The sequence below is a fragment of the Leptidea sinapis genome, chromosome 21 (assembly GCF_905404315.1).
Source record: "Leptidea sinapis chromosome 21, ilLepSina1.1, whole genome shotgun sequence".
In the NCBI taxonomy this organism is placed as follows: domain Eukaryota; kingdom Metazoa; phylum Arthropoda; class Insecta; order Lepidoptera; family Pieridae; genus Leptidea; species Leptidea sinapis.
The window spans coordinates 12921464-12940840 of NC_066285.1; the positions used below are offsets into that span (position 1 = coordinate 12921464).

Sequence of the window (19377 nt, forward strand, 5' to 3'; positions counted from 1 at the left end):
CTGTCACCTACCTGTCAGAGAGTAAGTTGTAAACTACACCTACTTGTAAGTTGTAAACTTTAGTATAGTTTCAGCGAGAGTTATTGAACGTTTTCTTCCTTATAGTATTTTTTACACGCTTTTTATTAGCTTCACCTGTATGTTTGTATGTTTGTAACCGACTTCTTTGGGCGCGATTTTGACCCACTTTAAACGGCTAGATTTCGTTCAAACTTTGAAGATTTATCGAGGACCGATGACATTACACTAATTTGACAAGATTATTCCATTATTCAATATGTAAAATAAGATTTTTGACAATTTATATAATTTTAGAATAAATAAATCACTAAGAACCGCGCGACATGTCAAGACAGTTCCACAAACTTATAGTATCTAATTCGTTTAGAAGCGAATAGATGGCGCTGAATTAAGTGATGTTCCAATTAACTAAAATATTTTTATTCGCAGATATTAAAATCCCTACATTCAATCTAAAAAATTTAACTAAAAAATTAAAAATAAGTAATAGTTTTAAAAAAAATAAAAAACACGCTTTATATAAAATTAAACAAAAAAATAGAAAATAAATTTTAATAAATTTAAATTGAAAATAGTGTAAAAAAATATATTTCATTATAAACAAAAGCGTGGGGTGTAGAACATAACACATGCTTTGAAATTAAATTTAATAACAATACATCTAAAATGTAGGTACCTTATCCAGTCCTTTACCTTGTGTTTACTCTTGACCTACCCATGCATGCCACAAACATAGCTGCAACCTATACTGATGCCAGTCTAATTAGATGACCCAGTACAGGGCTCACCTAACCTCCATTCACAACTGTCGAATATGGAAATGTGGCTCCATAATTGGAAAATAAAAGCAAACCAAAACAAGTCTGCCCATGTAAACTTCACAAGCAAACATGTCCTCCAGTTCAACTGTATAACGAGATTCCTCAAGCGGATGCTCAGTACTTGGGAATGCATCTAGATGACAGACTGACGAAAACACACTATGGTGATAATGTCTCTCATAGCGGTTGAAATCATGTATCATCCTAGCAACATGTACCAGGACTTCATATTATGCAGTTAAGAGGTTCATGCACAATGCATATCCTAAAATTATTATAATTTTAGTGTTGACTTAATTTTGGTTGTTTTAATTTTGGTGTTTTGTATACATGTACGTATTATACGTCTGTAGTTTTTTCATCAATTTTATACTAAAATTCTTCATCATTTTTGAAGGTTTCACTTCCACCACGTATGAATTGCACAAGTTTATTTGGTAACGAGACCTTTTATTTTGGTCAAATACTATAGAACAACTCGGTACAGTTTAAACAGTATTTGATTAGGTCCATTCATAGAACAGGAAGTTTTTACTGGTCCACTGGTTGATGGAGCGTTATCAGTCATGAACTTAGCGGATAGCCTTTTATGCTAAGTGCCAACATGCTAACAGCTGTTTTCAGTAAACACTTGTTAATGTCAACTTCACAACTTGGCAGTTGTCAATTTATCACCTAACCTGTTACCTGTAGGTAGGTTAGAAAAACAACCGGAAGTCGGAATAGTTTGTTTCGATGTAAAACTAAGCTGTATTCTGTATTAAGATACTATAAGCACGATGTCTCTAGAAGAGCAATTTATCTCATTAGGTTTAAGTCAACAAAAAGCGAGAGAAACATTAAAAAATGCCAATGTAACCATGTTTCTTATGCAGGCACTTAGTGAGGTTAGTTGGTTTACAAAAAACCTTTAAAAACCAAATTTATCACTAAATTTTACTTTTATAAATTTCAATGACATTTATTTCTAAAATTTTAAGGTTGAAGTAGGTAAACTTCCGCCTGGAGGTGGTATGCTGTTGTACCATCTGGCTACTAAAATTAAAGCCCAAACTGTTGGTAAAATGAATGTCATTTGTAAATATATTGCCAATGGTAAAATCGATTCAACATTGAGAGTGGATGCTGCATTAGAATATCTGCTAGAACATGTGAATGAAGAGCAAATAAATTATCCAGAATTTGAACAGTTTTGTGGAGTTGGTGTTATAGTTACCCCCGAGCAAGTTGAACAAGCAGTTGAGAAACATATGGCGAAGTATAAAAGTGAATTACTTGAGAAAAGGTACAGATTTAACAGTGGAATTATAATGCAAGCTGTAAGAGGTGACCTAAAGTGGGCTGATGGTAAAGCTATTAAAAATGAAGTTGATGTTCAGGTACTAATTATGTATTTATTATCATTAATTTTGACTTATATTTTGATATGAGTAATTTATTGAAATTTCTTCAGCATTTTCTATCTTACCAGTATTTCAAAAACCAAACAGCCCCCATGTTTCCAGGACGATATGTGATGGGTACCTTCAAAAAAAGCATGTACACCTCTTTAAAGGCTGGCAACTTTCCTGTGATTCCTCTAGTGTTGTAAGAGAATGTGGGTGGAGGTGATCACTTAACACCAGGTGACCCGTTTGTCCTCCTATTTCCATAAAAAAAGCCCCTCAATGTTTGTCCATCATGTATTCTGTTACATTTTCAATAACTAGTTTACAGTTTTTGAATAATTTTCTATTAATCACTATTTAGCAAAGTATGAAAGTTCAAAAGATGAATTTATAGCTATTCACTCATGTCTGGTTATCGAACATGAGAATGTGTGTGAATGTGTAAAGTGATTGTTACCACAAACCTATGTATACTACAGGATATAAAGTACAATAACTTTGCAACTATAATTGGAAATGTGTTGAAAATCATTCAGCACTTACTTGTATGTAACTTTTATATAGACCAAAATTATATAGAATTTCAAAATTGTTTAGATGATAAAAAGGAGACTTTCTAACTGAGAACTAGACAATTAATGAATAAGCTATTAATATACTTATACCATTTACAAACTAAGTATATAATAATATACCTAGACTCCTTTTAATAGAACCTGCCCCAAGGTATTCATCAGCAGTATCCCGCACCCACTGCAATCTTTATTTAATTTGTCCATCTATATTAGTCCCTTTTGCTTATCCATCTCCATCCAAGTTCTCACTGTGTAACCTGTCCATTTTCATTTTATTTGATCCACTCTTTAATATATATCAGTAAAATGAGTTCTCTTATGTCTATGTTCGTAACATTATGATTGAGAAAATCTCTATTGAGTATTGATTTCTACTAGTTTGGCTCTATGTAAAGCAGTTAGAGCCATGCAAGTTGTGATGCATGTGTTAAATGTTCCTTATTTTGTAACCATTAAATATATATAAAAATTATGTTTAAAGAAGTACCTATTGTTAGTGTATTATGTAAACTTAATTAGAATTACCTAATATAAAAAATCTTTCATATCTGAGACCAATTACATACTTAAATGCCAGGTAAATTTAATAATTTGTCATCAATAACAAAGTATACATTCAAATAACATTTAATTTGACTCATCAGTCTCATAAGAGAATTATCTAAGTAGATAATGTATGATTGTGTTTTTAGATTTTAGATTTGTTGGGACCCAAAACAGAAGCTGATCTGGCTCCCATGCCAAAGCCTGAAAAGAAGGCTAAGACTAACAATGAAAGTAATAAAAAACAAAAGAAAGAAAATAATGTTCAGTGTAAGTTATTTTTAATTAAACTTATCAATTATTAATTAAAAATCATATTTACAGTGGTATCTTGATAACTTGAACCATGTAAAGTTTTGATCCTAAGTAAGACAGTTAAAATTATCATGACCTTCCATTAAACATTCAAATATATCCTGAATCACTGAGGCTTTGATTTTAACAGATTAGTTCTCTAATAATTTGTTTCAGTAAATACATTCATACCATAAAATATGTCAATGATCTAATTAAAATTAAAATCTAATTTATATTCTTATAGGTAACAATAATGCAACTGTCACTGAAATTAATGACTTCGGAGGAGCTCCAACAATTTCCGAATTAATGAAGAAGTTACCTTTCCATGCTCCTGGAGAGAATTATAAAATGGATGGCTATGTTGTTACACCCAATACTAAAAAACTATTAGAAGAGCATTTAAAAATAACTGGTGGAAAGGTTCGTACACGGTTTCCTCCAGAGCCTAATGGCATCTTGCACATTGGTCATGCTAAAGCAATTAATATAAACTTTGGATATGCAGCAGCCCATGATGGCCTTTGTTTCCTGAGGTATGATGATACAAATCCAGAAAAGGAGGAGGAGAAATTCTTTGTTGGAATCAAAGACATGGTGGAGTGGCTAGGTATGGATATTTTTACTATTTCAGATGTTCTTTTTAAATTTTTGTGATGTTAATGACACCATCTGTCACTGACAGATATTTGGGGTTATACAGATATTATATAATCATGCTTATTGTAATGCAAAGATGGACTTATAGCGCATTCTATCCTGTTCAACTTGTTGCAAAGTATTAATTTAGTTAGTAATTATTCCCCATGATTTCACTCTCCATAAAATTTGTCATAAAAAATATCAATAAGCAGTTTGGTAGAGCTTTTTTTTCCAGCACATTTAATGGAATCGTAATATAATAAGCTTAATATTTAATTATGTATTCATACTTAATCTACGACATTAAAAATATTAACAAAAATATATATTTATTTAAAGTTGATTGATAGATCCATAGATAAGCATGTTCAAGCAAAAAATACAGTTTTATCATATTTATATTGTTTCGTTTTAGGTTACAAACCTTATAAGATAACACATTCTTCTGATTACTTCAACCAATTGTATGAATGGGCTGTTAAGTTGATTAATAAAGACTTAGCTTATGTCTGTCACCAGAGATCTGAAGACATTAAAGGTTTCAATCCACCACCATCGCCTTGGCGTAATAGACCTATCGAAGAAAGTCTTCAACTGTTTGAGGTAAATATACAGTGTAAATTTCGGGATGGTATATTTTTATGAGAATATCGTATATTTTTTTTTAATGAAAATTGGGACAAGACGGGCAGGACGTTCAGCTGATGGTAATTGATACGTCCTGCCCATTACAATGCAGTACCGCTCAAGATTATTGAAAAACCCAAAAATTTCGAGCGGCACTACAACTGCGCTCGTCAACTTGAGACATAAGATGTTAAGTCTTATTTGCCTAGTAATTTGACTAGCTACGGCGCCATAAACATAATGCACACACTACTGCTTCACGGCAGAAATAGGCGGCGCAGTGTTACCCATAATGTAGCCGGCACCCGGTGCAGAAGAGCCTGGTACTGGTAAATCTCCATCCAAACCGAACCGCACACCAAAAAACGGTAAAAATCTGAAATGCAATTAAAAATGTATCGCCACGATATACATGTGTAATAATGTAATGTACTCGATGTAAACAAGTACATTAGAGACATATATGTAGCAGCTTCAGTGTGTGGCCTGATTGTTAGACCCAAGTAAAATGTAGCAACGCTTAATTTGATGGCTGTGTTGACAGGGATGGAAGATGGAATACAAAGATTCTGTAGTTAAGGAAGATTCTGACTTTCTAGAAAATTTCAAAATTTGGTTATATCTTCTTTGTCAACCACAAATATGGAATACTCAAGTATAATTATTGCAGGATATGAAAAATGGCAAGATTGATGAAGGCGATGCTACTCTAAGAATGAAGATAACACTAGAAGAAGGTAAACAGGACCCTGTCGCATACAGAATAAAGTTCAAGCCTCATCACAGAACGGGGAACAAATGGTGTATTTATCCTACATATGATTATACTCACTGTCTATGTGATAGCATTGAACATATAACACACTCTTTGTGTACCAAGGAGTTTCAGTCAAGAAGGTATGTATTTTTATAATAATTATTATTATGTCTGGTTATACAAATAACTAAAGAAAGGATTAAGAAATGTACAGAAATAAAATTTAAATACATATATTGTACTCGAACTAAGATTTTAGATCTCTTATTGAACATTCGATAATGTATACCATATTTTCAATATCTGATAATGTAGTAGCGATAAGTGGGGTTCTTTTGTTTTAAATAAAACTTTGTTACAATAAAATTTAATAGTTACTTTGGACAATCAACATTATGTATATATCCTCGACAATATTGCAGAATTCACTTTAAATTAATACTATTTGTTATAGAATTAAATAAACATGAAAATATCGAAAATGATTTATTTATCTAATATATTATATAAATTACTTGACACGTTGTTTGTCCGCGATGGACTAATGAACGGATTTTAATGGGGATTACTTCATGGAGTGCAGTTTAGTCCAACTTGAGAGATAGGATAGTTTTTTTTTCGATTTGGGACACATAACTATTTTTATTTCCAATATTTGTTTTGTACGGACATGTTTTCTATGAGAGAATTTATGGACGCACGGTTTGACAGTTCTGCTGTGAAACAATTTCATTATAGTTAACAACAGTGAGCAATGACGTTCTATACATAATATAAAACGTCATTGACAGAGCATATTTTACAAAACAATTCTTGGTGTTATGAAATATTATTGAGAAATTCATAAAAAACTGATATTATTTATTATGCACAGAACAACGTCTGACGGGTCAGCTAGTATATTATAATAAAAAGACATAAGTAATATAAAGTTATGATGTCTCAATTCCCGTTTCCGATGTACCCACCATATTAGATGTTTCATATAATAATTATTGTGATGTTTGTATATATTTTCCAGGTCATCATACTATTGGCTATGCAATGCCCTAGATATATATTGCCCTGTGCAATGGGAATATGGCCGTTTGAATGTCAATTACACTGTCGTCTCAAAGAGGAAAATAGCGAAACTGATCGACGAACGGATAGTCAATGGTGCGTTTTATTGTTTTATCTTAGATTACTAACACTGCTTTATAAACACTTATTTAGAATAGTAACAGATCTGTGGCATCAATTGTAAACAATTCTTGTTACACATTCTTTATGAATCAAAAAATAATATTTAGGGCAATAAATTTCCGCTATTCAAACGCACCATTGTGCGCACATTTTTCTGTGACGTCAGAGTCTGTTATCAATCTATATTATACTAATAAATGTAAAGCCCATTTTTTCCTTCGGTTATACTGCGAAAACGATTGAATCTATGGGAATAAAACTTGTACCATAAGATGCAGTGTGTTTCGATGAAGGTTTGTATGTGGGTGATTACTTATCTGGAACTAATATTTATTGATTAAGAAATACTTATATATTCGCAATAAAAATAATAAAGACAAAGATCTTTTTGAAGTGACTTTAATAAATATGTTATATTTTTATAATGTACTTTATAATTTTATTGTTGTTACTTTAAAAATGTAAGAGAACCTTAACATTGATATGATTGTCATATGATTCTCGTTGATATCCTTAATAACAGAAAAAACATTGGATATAGTAACTTATTCCAATTAAATTATATTTTCTGCATTTATAGATAATGTTTAGTTTTACATATTAATTTGAATTGAAAAATACATATTTATTAAAATAATTATCATATGTGTACCTTGTTGTTTCACTCCTTTAAATTCATCAGAAATAAATCTGGGTCAACTAATAGCATCATAAGCGTTTACACACTGTGGCACACCGATCCCTACATCGGAGTTGACCATTAAAGGGTGTTGTGTTTCATTAGGATAACACCAGACCACATACATCTTTAACCGTTCAGAATAAAATATAAGAGAGTTTGGTGTGCCAAACTATATAAACTCTAATTAAAAGATCCTTCGAAAAAAGTCTAGAGTTTTCATAGAAAATATGAAGAATCTTTCCCTCCAACCTATTATGTAAATATGCGAGTTTACCCTTTTAAGCTTAAGGGTACTTGCACTTGTTTAAACTGTTCCATAGATAACACTTACTTGACCGACTCGAACCGACATTACCCGACCAAGCAGTCTGTCTCATTCTATCTTACAAAATATAGTGCTCAGCGCTCCTATAGAACCATGATCAACAGTTCCCCTTAATTTGATTAATGGTGTAACATCTGGATTGGTTGATGGTCCAAGATTGGGACGACCCGCGCCTGTTCACTCTGAGCGCGCTCCGGCGGCGCGGCCTGCCGTCTGCGGCCGTCAACTCGTTCTGTGCGGCGCTGGGAGTGACGGGCGCAGTGGGGGCCGTCGACCCGGCGCTGCTCGATGCGGCCGTGAGGGACCAGCTTAACACCACTGCACCTAGGTAGCTACTGTTACAATCATATATTATCCGAATCACGCGAAACACGTTATATTATTTTGATATGAAACGTGAACCGATTTTATCATAATATAAGAAATATAATGTCAACATTTATGGAAAAAAAATATTTGAAAGTCCTCGTGTATTTTATTGCTTAACGATTCCTACACCAACATACATATACGTGGCCATGTGAATTACACACACAAATACACAATACAGGGACTGTATTATTAATAAACGCAGTATAAAGATACCCCAAGCTTAAAATTACTTCTCCCTGTCATGTAATTTGTAGTGGCAAAGGTAAAATAAAGATAAGAAGTTTTAAACTTGGTATAACTTTACATCGCGTTTATAAATATCACAGAGAATGTTACATGTGTACAAACACATTAAACAATACTTATCTGTGTCTGTCCTTCAAAAAGAACTTTTATTCATTTCATTGTCTCATTTTCCTTCATGTACTTTTCTTAATTTGTATTTTCTCATTATACAATTCGATTATTATTGTAAACTTTCTTTTTCACAATATTAATAACGTTCAATAAACACGGCTGTTAGAAACGGTGATCTATTAGCCCTAGCAAGGCTCTAACAGATCACCGTTTCGTATGACTTGTATGTACTCCTATTCCATAAATTAAAAATTCCCCGTAATCAATTTTTCACTTTCATTTCAAGAAAAATTACATTTATTGTAGTTAAAGTCCTATGATATTAAACCTCTGTTGTATATTTTATTCAGGATACGTCATATATTATTTTATCCGAGTGAATTGTATAATAAAACATTATTACATTTACAGAGTAATGGTTGTTTTGGATCCGTTAAAAGTCACGATAACAAACTTAAAGGACACTCAGATGTCAGTGAGTGTTCCTGACTTTCCCAACGAGCCGGAGAAAGGTTCCCACAGTGTGGTATTGGGACCTGAGCTCTACATCGAGGCAAGTGACTTCAAGGAGCAGTCTGAGAAAGGGTATAGAAGACTTACACCGACACAGACAGTGGGCTTGAGACATGCCGGATATATTTTAAAGGTATTTCTTATTTACGTATCGTGTCACTTAGGTGAGGGTATAAAACATTATCAAATGAAATCTAAAACTAATTCATTTGTTATCCAGTCATAAATTAAATTTTAACTAGTAGTAATAATAACTATAATACAAGTTTATTTCATACTTTGGTTGAATGTGGAAGAAAGTTACTTCAAAGCACACGCATAAAATATTATGCGTGTGCGAGAAGAAGTAAGTAAGAATACTTAGAATGCTTGTAATCTATTTCTTACCCTCTGTTAGTAAGGTAGGGAGGTAGGTACCAAAACTACTGGTAATTTACCTTCAAGCTTAGAACCCACTCCAAACTGAATTGATATCATCCGGCAATGTATCTCTCGACACCTGTTGTTGCTGGTGTAGATGGACATGTAACATGTTATTTTTAAATCTGGAGTATTTTTAGGTGGAAAAAGTAATAAAGGATAGTAATGGAAGAGTCACGGAGATTCAATGTCAAGCATTGTCAACTGAAAAAAGTGAAAAACCTAAAGCTTTTGTTCACTGGGTGTCGGAACCTGTCACCGTTGAAGTTAGGCTTTACGAGCCCTTGTAAGTAGTCAAGATGATAACTCTTTTCAATATTATATTTCCTGGATTGGACTACTTATTTACTTTGTAATACTTGAATTTTTATTTACAAAATTATTGTAAGTTGATCTCAAACAGTTAAAACCTGAGTCAGAAAACTCACTTATAACATGTTGACTCAGTCAGTCTCGTGCCAGATTTTGACGAGATTTTTCGACCGAAACTGAAAATCTGGCACGAGACTCAAAAGTCAAAGATTTTGGCGAGACAACACGTCCTGAGGATGAAATATTGGCGGAATTAACACTAAAGAAAACTCAAATCATTTATATATCTATAAGTGTTTAAGTTGTGGGCTTCTATAACTTACGTGCTTTGTATAGAACGCTATAAGGTAGGTAGATATCTAATATTATAATGGGCTTAAAAGATGCTGGTGATTTTCAAACTTGCTCCTGTTGCGATGAAGTTCTAATTCTAATGAATAATACCTATATAATATAACTCTATATCTTTGATGTTTCATGATCTAAAGTCTGCTGTAGGCGGTGAAGAGAATGTGGTCAGTCACAACAAAATTTTCCAGTGTACCTAATTTATACTATATTATATTTTGTCATTTTTTCATATAGAATGAAAAAATGTAATCACTCTCTCTCTCTCTCTTCTGTGCCATTCTGAAACAGTTTCTCTTTTCAATTGCGCCATTTATGCTGGTTTTGCGGAACATACATCCAGTACGCCTCTGCAATTTTCTGGTCGTCATCCTTCCACCGTATCTGTGGTCTGCCTGTGGTTTCAAAGGTCAAAAATGAAGGGGCCATTAACGACGTTAGTTGCTCCTGATTGCTAATTTCTGGTTAACTTAAAATTTTAGAAGAATTGAAAAACCCCTTATAAATTACTTAACCTTATAAGCAAAATACTTGAATCTAAACTTATATACGATTAATTAGTGTGTGGCTCCTCTAATAGAATGTAAAAAAACCTTAAGAAGACACCTAAGACACAAACGTTAAGTGAAGTCTCCTTGTGTTGTGATAAGTTGAAATGTAAATATTTTATTAACTTGACAGATTCAAACATAAGAATCCAGAAGACTCCACGGAGGTTCCTGGAGGGTTCCTCTCAGATTGCAACGTGGACTCTCTCTCCATAGTGTCTGGGTTTGCTGATAAATCGCTATTGAACGTGAAGCCCTTTGATAAGTTTCAATTCGAGAGAATTGGCTTCTTCTCGGTGGATCCCGATACAACTGACAAACATGTGAGTAATGCAGCCATGGTGCGGTCATAACACACACCGACAAACTAAACCATATTTTGAAATAATTTTCATTCAAAAGTTCCGAAGGCCATTTATTGTAGTCTTCTCAGTTACACATCATCTGATGATACATGTCATCGGTATATATATAGTTACACCTATGTCTACATGTAACATTTTGAAGAGTTCATTCAAGTTCGTAATTATAATTCCATCATCAGATCTGAAATTTTTATAAGGGGACCAATCCGATAGGTACAGCTACCGTTAGAAATGTAAAACTAAATGAAATTGATTCATAATGACTTTTATTGTCAGTTAACAGGAGGTTCTGTGTTGATGAAGTTACAAGTGTAATAATAGAATTATGAATATGTATAAAAGAAAAAATAGTTAAACTGTTGGACATAGGTGCTGTATAAATAATTTAAACTCTGCTTTCAACTGGTACATAATATAACTATATACTAACTATATATTATGACATTTTTATTGTGTAGGTTGAGATTGAGATTGCGTTGGAAGGATTACGGATTTGACAACGGATGAAAATAAAAAAAAACATTACTAAAATCATAACTAAAAATCCTGTAACATATAATATTCATTTTTCCTTAAAACTTGAGTCCTGCCAGCTCCTTTGCACAGGAAGCCGGCTAGATTATGGGTACCACAACGGAGACTATTTCTGCTGTGAAGCTGTAATTTGTAAACATGTGTTAAACTGTGTTTCGGGCTGAAAGGCGCCGTAGCTATTGAAATTACTGGGCAAATGAGGACATCTTGTGTCTCAAGGTGACGAGCGCAATTGTAGTGCCGCTCAGAATTTTTGGGATTTTCAATAATCCTGAGCGGCACTGCATTGTAATGTGTAGGGCGTATCAATTACAATCAGCTGAACGACCTGGTCGTCTCGCCCTTATTTTCATAAAAATAGTGTTTATTTATTCAAATCTAGAATATTAAAAAAAAATGTAATCTGTACTTCACTATTTATGATACTAGTTTTTATATTATTTTTCTTTTCAGGTTGTGTTCAACAGAACAGTCTCCCTTAAAGAAGATACTGGAAAGTGACATATTATATGAGCACTTTTGTAACATTTTGATATATGTACCTACTTATAAAGAAATAATCAAATTAATATATTTATGATTTCAAGAGAATGATTCATTTTATTATTTCATTGCTAGATGACAAGCAGTTAATGTAATATTTTGATATTTTTAATGTTTTTTACCTCAGAAGGTCTTTTAATAAAAGATTATTGGAAAGGATCAACTTATGTTTTTATCTTTAATCAGAAAAAAATGTTTGAAACTGTGAGAACCCCTTGAAACTCTAGCCGTACAGTGTATCTATAGAGATTTTGTTTACATTAAACAACAAAACCAGACATTGAGTGTGTTGTAACTGCTGAGGAAGACCACAAACGGCCACTGGACTTTTAGATAAGTATTTCATAGATACTAAATGATTTTAAACTACAAAATTTAATGGGTTCTAGTAAAAATTGTTCTAATGAACTGGTCTGGTGATTGATCACTGGACGAGACACATATACAGTGGTGTTCGTATAATTAAGAACGCTTATTACAGGGAAGATTTTTTCAAAGTAATAAGTATAGTTAATTGCCTTTTTTTTGTATGTTTCTCTGCATAATAAATTGATAAACTATATACATTACATCTGAACTTAGCTTACTACTTACTGGCTGGCACATGATAAGTTATTATTTTATCCCAACTATAAAAGCGAACCCTCTATGGCTTATAGCTTTATAATAATAATAATATTGACACACTTTTTACACCAATTATCTTGCCCCAAATTAAGCATATAGCCTGTGTTATGGGTTACAAGACAACAATATATTTAATACAATATACTTACTTAAACATACAAAAATACATATAAACATACATAATTAAATTTTAAACATACATAAATACATATCCATCCAAACATCCATCATATAAATGCTTGCACCTACTGGGATTCGAATCCGGGACCTCTAGCTTAGTAGGTAGGATCTATAACCTCTCGGCTATACAGGTCGTCGTCGTCTTCGTCTATGGTTGTAAGTTTCTTATAAATCACTCATTCTTATAATTTTGGCGGCATTTAGTGTTTTAGAAGTAATCGTGCTTCCTCTTTAAGAGTAGAAGTTATTGATGTTTTAAAAAATAAATTAGGTCGTATTATTAAAAGATAACTACTTAGTAAGATTGAAAATTTTAAATTAAATATTCAACCTTATGTTAGAGTGTAATTTAATTTAAATAGATATAGTAAATGAAAGTAAAAAAAAATAATTTATCTGTGGCTAATGTAGTTGGTTTCACAATTAATTAAGGGTTATATGTATTAGTTATAGTTAAATATTATTATTGTGTTACTGTTTATTGGTCCTAATAAAGTAAATAAATAAAAAGAGTGTGATTGCTTCATATGAAAACAGTGGGAAAAAATAAAAGTTGTAATAAATCTATAAGGAAAGTAATAATAAAACTTCGCGACAAGGATTGCTCGTATAAAGTAATAGCTGATCATCTTACAATACTCAAAAACGATTATTTTGAGGACGCTGTGAAGCATTTCAACGACTCAAATAACTTTCAATGTTCCGCGTGTTCTGAAATAGAGAAAGTCATCTCATCGAGATGATCGCAATCGGTGCATACTACCCTTCAGCAATCTTGGTACGAACTATTCGAAGTAAAAGCTTCACGGTAGGATAGCAAGGAAGATGCCGATGTTGAAACCGTGACATAGACAAGCCGGGGGTTGTATTTGCAAGAAGGTATGAAAACTGGACAGTTGCATAGTATAAAAATGTTCTTTTGTTTTGACGAGACAAAAATAAACAGGATATGTTCTGATGGAAAACGATATGTATTGACCCTAAGTACAAAGGTGACATATAGAAAAGAAACCCGAAATGTGAACATTTGGGGTTTCTTTTCTAGACATGGTGCTGGACTTGTTTAGTTTATAGAAGGAAACATGAAACGATATGAATCCAAAAATATACTACAAGAAACAATGTTACTAATGTTGAAGACTTTTCCGGTTATATGGACATTCCAGCACGGTAATGATTCAAAGCACACTGCACTCAACGTTAAGGATTTTTTTACATTACCAACAGTTTCTGTCTTAGATTGGCCAACTATCATCCCAAATTTGAACCCGAGTTAAATGAATTTCAGTTTTGAATTTGAATGAATTCAAACAACTCTCGAGTAGTTTAATAAATAGTTCTTAAATATTTGTCCAGCTTTAATACTTTTTGAATTTGTCTATAAAGAGAATAAAATAAAATTTGTAAAAAAAGGGTAAGTTATTTTATTCTAAATTATATGTCTCGTTTACTCTATTCCATATAGAACTAGTTACTTCTAAGAAGAACACATAAGTAACTAAAAATGACATTCAGAGAAATAATTTCGGGAACTTTAAATCGATCTTAATTATACGACCACAACTGTATACATGAAGTACACCTATATTATTTATTTTAATAATTATTTAACTATACAAATGTAGGAATTGATTGAACGTGGATATGGATATAGGAATTGATTGAATGTATTAAGGAAGGTTGAATAATGAGTATTGAAGCGATACGAAGAAGCGGTAGAGAGATAGCACACGGCCTTGGGGAACTCCAGCGGTAACAGACGGGTGCGAGCGATGACCGTCGACTACGTACCGTAGCTGATGGTCCACTTGAACTCTCGAGAAAGTCCATAATTTCAGAAGAGTGGTTCAGGATTAGTGCCATACACGAGTGAAGGTCTTCGCTATATCCAGATTATGCCCATTTCTACCTATTTAGGTAGTGGTTAGGTTAGTTAAGTATAACCCAGTGTAGAAGAGACCTGATAAGTAAGTATTAAACTGAGTACAACTTATTTGAGTATTTTTTTGTTTAAAAGGTAGTATAGAAACGTTAGCGGTGCGATCGCTGTAGGCGCTAGGTAGCAAGGGGCTCCAAAATGAGAATATTTTCGAGCGCAAAATATAATTATGAGTCCTAATAGGAGGAGCGGGGACTAGACAATAAAATTAAGCAAATCACCCGCGCCTCTTGTTCGCACCAATAACGACGCATATTGCTTTCACTATACGAAAGTATTGTTCAAATCAATTGATATATAAGATTAATTGATGATATTCTACACCGCAACTTTTCCCGCGCACTAATCATACGTGGAAGCCTAATTTAAATGTTATCTATGTACCTAGTTACAAAGTCACATCCCTGAGTGAATTTGCTAGAAACTGTCATAATATTGTTAACACCAGGAACAAACATAAACTTATAACGCCTACTAATCGGCTAAGGTGAGCAGGTAAGTCTTTTTTGGGGCGATGTTTTCCCAAGGCATTACAACAAGATCCCAGAAAATGTTCAAAACAAATGTATTACGAAAATAATATTTTAAAAACGTTTGTATGGTTACTGTAAGTTACTATAACATATTTCAATAAGTGATATCATATCCTAATTTTTAAAATGATTTGAATTTGAAATCGGAATGAAATTCCTAATTCATTTTCTAGAAATTGCCCTTGACGTCTCGGAGTTTAGCCAGTAGGTATAGTAAGTAGTATATTATATATAGATATGAAAAATTTGTATTATACAAACAGACTAAACTATTTTATTTATTTGTATTTTTATGAGAAAAAGTCACGAGACGAGCAACCATCACCTGATAATACGTAAGTGATACGCCCTGTCCATAGCCATTCGGTGCCGCTTTCTTGATGTATCCAATCCTAATTTCTGTGCAATAACTTTCGTCAGCTTGAGTCATATGATGTTAAGTCTCATCACATCGTAAGTTCACCAGCTACGGCGTCCTTCAAATCGAAACATAATGCTGTTTCACATTATAGCTCCACGGCAACAAAAGGCTCTGTGGTATCCTCCTGGCTGGCATCCTGTGCTAAGAAGCCTGCACCTGGTGAATTCACTGTCTTTGTTTTGTTATGACGTTATTCATACAATGTAAATGTCAAAAAATCGCTAATATCTATAATTTTTATGTCCTTATTGTTTGGTGTTTTATTAAAAAGTTAGTTAGTTGTTAGTTAGTTAGTTAACAAAGTTTGTGTTGTTTCATATGATCAGCGGGTAGGTCTGTGTGACGGAGTGCGCAAGGCACGTATCGAGCGTGGGCGAGCCCTCACAGCGCGCATGTCCTCGGAGCTCCGTAGATACTAACACCAGCTAACACTCCACACTCCGCTTGCCAGAGTCCCCGCGATCTCCCGCGACCTCGCGACATGCATGCAATACGCGGCATCGCCCTTACTAATCCGCACAATCCTTCACACGCGACTAATTAATTTGAAAATATGCCAGCCTCTTCATAATTTATAGGTAAGTAATTTTATTGTAACCGTTTGTTATTATATTCTTCAATACTTTCGCTGCAACGTATCTATACCTACCTACGCACTATGTATTTTTAATAATACGTCATTAAAAGATAGGTATGTAGTATAAACTGCGCTTATTCTAAAACTGCGGTAATTCTAATTTGATATATATATAGGACCGTGTTAAAAATACTTAATAGAAATGTGTTGTTAGGTATTTTAATATTCAACACATTTTTATTTTATAATTTAATGAATAATTATAGGTAGTTCAAATCTTTCAAATTATGCTTGATTTTCACCCCTCATCCAATCTTAAACTGTAATAAAAGGTTTCCCTATGTTACATAATGGTTTGTCATCAGCGGCGAGGGGTTGTCTCTAGTGGCACATGATAGCTTCAAGGCCAAGGTTTAATATCTCGCTACATCGCTCAAATATTAGTTCTACTATTACTAGGTACTTTCATTTCAACGTTTACGTTTATTTTTCATGAGTTTTAGCTTACAAACTAAGTCTTGTCAGTCAGTATTATTTAGGTATTATCTAGGAGGAGAGTTACCCCCCACTCCCCAGGCAGGCCTCTTCTTGGATCTATTGTTTGCATCACCTAACAAATATTATAACTTTACCTACCTTTTCACAGGATCACACAAATGCAAGTTTTTAATTGATATTCAATCTAATTATCAGAATGAATATAATAAAGCTCAAACAGTTTCACACTTGACCTTCAAAAATTATTGTATATAATATATTATAGTATTAAAAGAGATAAAAGAGAAATTCTTTTAAATATCATAGTGTAAAGCGGGAATCGGTTATAATGTTCGAAGTAAGACAATTCATTTTGACAGCTTTTTCGTACCTAGGCGGCTTGATAACATTATAATATTACTACGGATGAATTTATTGAAGTCAACATTTGTTTAGTTACCTATTAAATGAGATTGAGCTGCCACGCTGAGCGATATAACGCTCGTTCGGTAACTAAGTAACATTATTTACACAATTATAATAATAATATTGTACAAGTAACTAGTATACCTATAATATTTATTGTTTTGACTTAGAAAAACCTATATTATATTGGCAATACAAATAATTCAGTCAATGTCTTTTCATAACATTTGACAATTTGATACAATGAGCGGGCGCGGGGTACTTAATTTGAAATTTTTATTTAATTTTCTTCTTTATAATATAAGTATAGATAATGGTACTCTACTCATTTGAATAGTTAAACTTGTACTCGTTCTCTTCATAGTCGTATGTATTTCTTGTTGTTTGAATAACATATCTTGGGCGGGATGATGATTGGCAAGCGTTACCTTATTTATTGTTCTGTCACTATCACTATATGTATAAAAACTTTTTATCTATCAACTCATTGGTTTACTGGCTGCCAGTGATGACGTTTTCCCACCCATTTTGACATTTGACCCACTTTCACTTTTTAGGCGACAGACATTAAAAATATTGTAGTTTCGGATTTTAAACCGACTTCAAAAGGTATTTTTTTTATGTATGTACTCTGAGGTTTATGATCCAATTTACGTTATTCTTCTTTTGTTCGATGCGAAATAGATGTAGTAGTTTTCACTTTATGAACATTTATATGAAAATTTTAGTCTACCTGGATGACATAATTGTTGTCTGTGTTCGGCCTTTTTTTGGAGTTTTCATTCAGGTTGATTTTATATTATTATTAACTGACACTAAAACGAAAAAAATAAAAAATAAACTATGTTTAAAAAAACCGACAACTGAAAAATACCAAATAACTAAAAATTTAATTTAATACACCTCTTATGCAAACCTTTACCTTTAATATTAATAAAATACTATTATTTGTACGAGTATGTGCTACTTATTGATAGCTTTGAAGTCGGTGCCAAGCCAAATGTAATAAAGGTCTGACGCGTGACTTTGAGCAGGATAGCTTCGGCTAGAACCAAGCGGACAGACACGCGTGGCCAGACAACCTAAATAATTACATTAAGTAAGCAGTTTAGAATAATAAGTTTTATTTTGTTTAGAGCTTGGCACTGACTTAAAACCTATCAATAGGAAACAATAAAAAACTCAAAGAAGTTTCAGGAAACAAAAAAAGAAGTTTCAGGGAAGATACTCGACATTCTATTCGACCCTAAAGTGTAGACTGGAGCTTTCTGAGTTAGCTGGCACATGAGCATCTCTAAGTCTGTTGTCTGAACAATTGCACGTGAATAGTTATCGGCAAGGTGCGGGTAGCGCGATTATTCAAATAAACCAGAAACGCATTAACATGAAAATGCTATCCCACATTTGTTGAAATAGTCTATGATTTGCTCCCAGGCATGAGTCAGTTTCCCAAACTTTAACTTAAAAAAAATTAGCTGGGCAAAGATTTCAGAACAATGATTTGAAGGTCTTGATGAAAAATATTATAGAGATGGAATTAATAGCTTAGAACATGAAGTGCATAATAGAGGTCACTGAGACTATGTGTAAAATAATATTATTTTTAATACCCTCATAAAGATATTTAGGATAACTACTTTTCATCCCGACCTCCTATTGACTCCAAGCGGCCGCCAGGGAATCGTCTACGTACATTTTGATTAAAAGTTTCAAACCAACAAAATTTGTTTTAATGGCCAATTACTTTTGTTGATTTCAATTTTTTTCCGCGCATTCCCTTGTTAGTTTCAGTTTGATATAATGAACCTGAATATGTCACACCTTTATAATGTGGACTATCCCCAGTACAGCCAGGGCTAGTGCTCGCTAAATTTGATCCAGCCATTTTGGAGATTAGGCGGAACGAACAAAAATATATATATACTATATTGGTGGAAATACTATATGTATAAACTTTCTATACATTGAATTAATTTGCTTAATGCATATACATTACATATATAATTAACATCATATAATTTT

At 33.0% G+C, this 19377-nt stretch overlaps 2 protein-coding genes across 7 annotated transcripts in view; both read left to right on the forward strand.

Annotated features, from left to right (window-relative positions):
- Positions 1-1522: 1522 nt before the first annotated feature.
- Positions 1523-12223, forward strand: LOC126970735 (probable glutamine--tRNA ligase). Its single transcript, XM_050816828.1, has 12 exons — positions 1523-1729; positions 1823-2221; positions 3498-3618; positions 3890-4255; positions 4703-4890; positions 5585-5811; positions 6693-6829; positions 8020-8191; positions 9004-9238; positions 9666-9811; positions 10867-11056; positions 12086-12223. The coding sequence occupies exons 1-12, from the start codon at positions 1622-1624 to the stop codon at positions 12131-12133; spliced, it is 2337 nt and encodes a 778-aa protein (XP_050672785.1). The 5' UTR covers positions 1523-1621; the 3' UTR covers positions 12134-12223.
- A 4097-nt stretch (positions 12224-16320) lies between these two features.
- LOC126970553 (MAP kinase-activating death domain protein) overlaps positions 16321-19377 on the forward strand; it is an 86959-nt gene continuing 83902 nt past the window's right edge. For all 6 annotated transcript variants that reach the window (XM_050816516.1, XM_050816519.1, XM_050816518.1 and 3 more), the window contains exon 1: positions 16321-16453. The gene's annotated coding sequence lies outside the window, so the exon portion shown is untranslated. The remainder of the gene's footprint in view (positions 16454-19377) is intronic.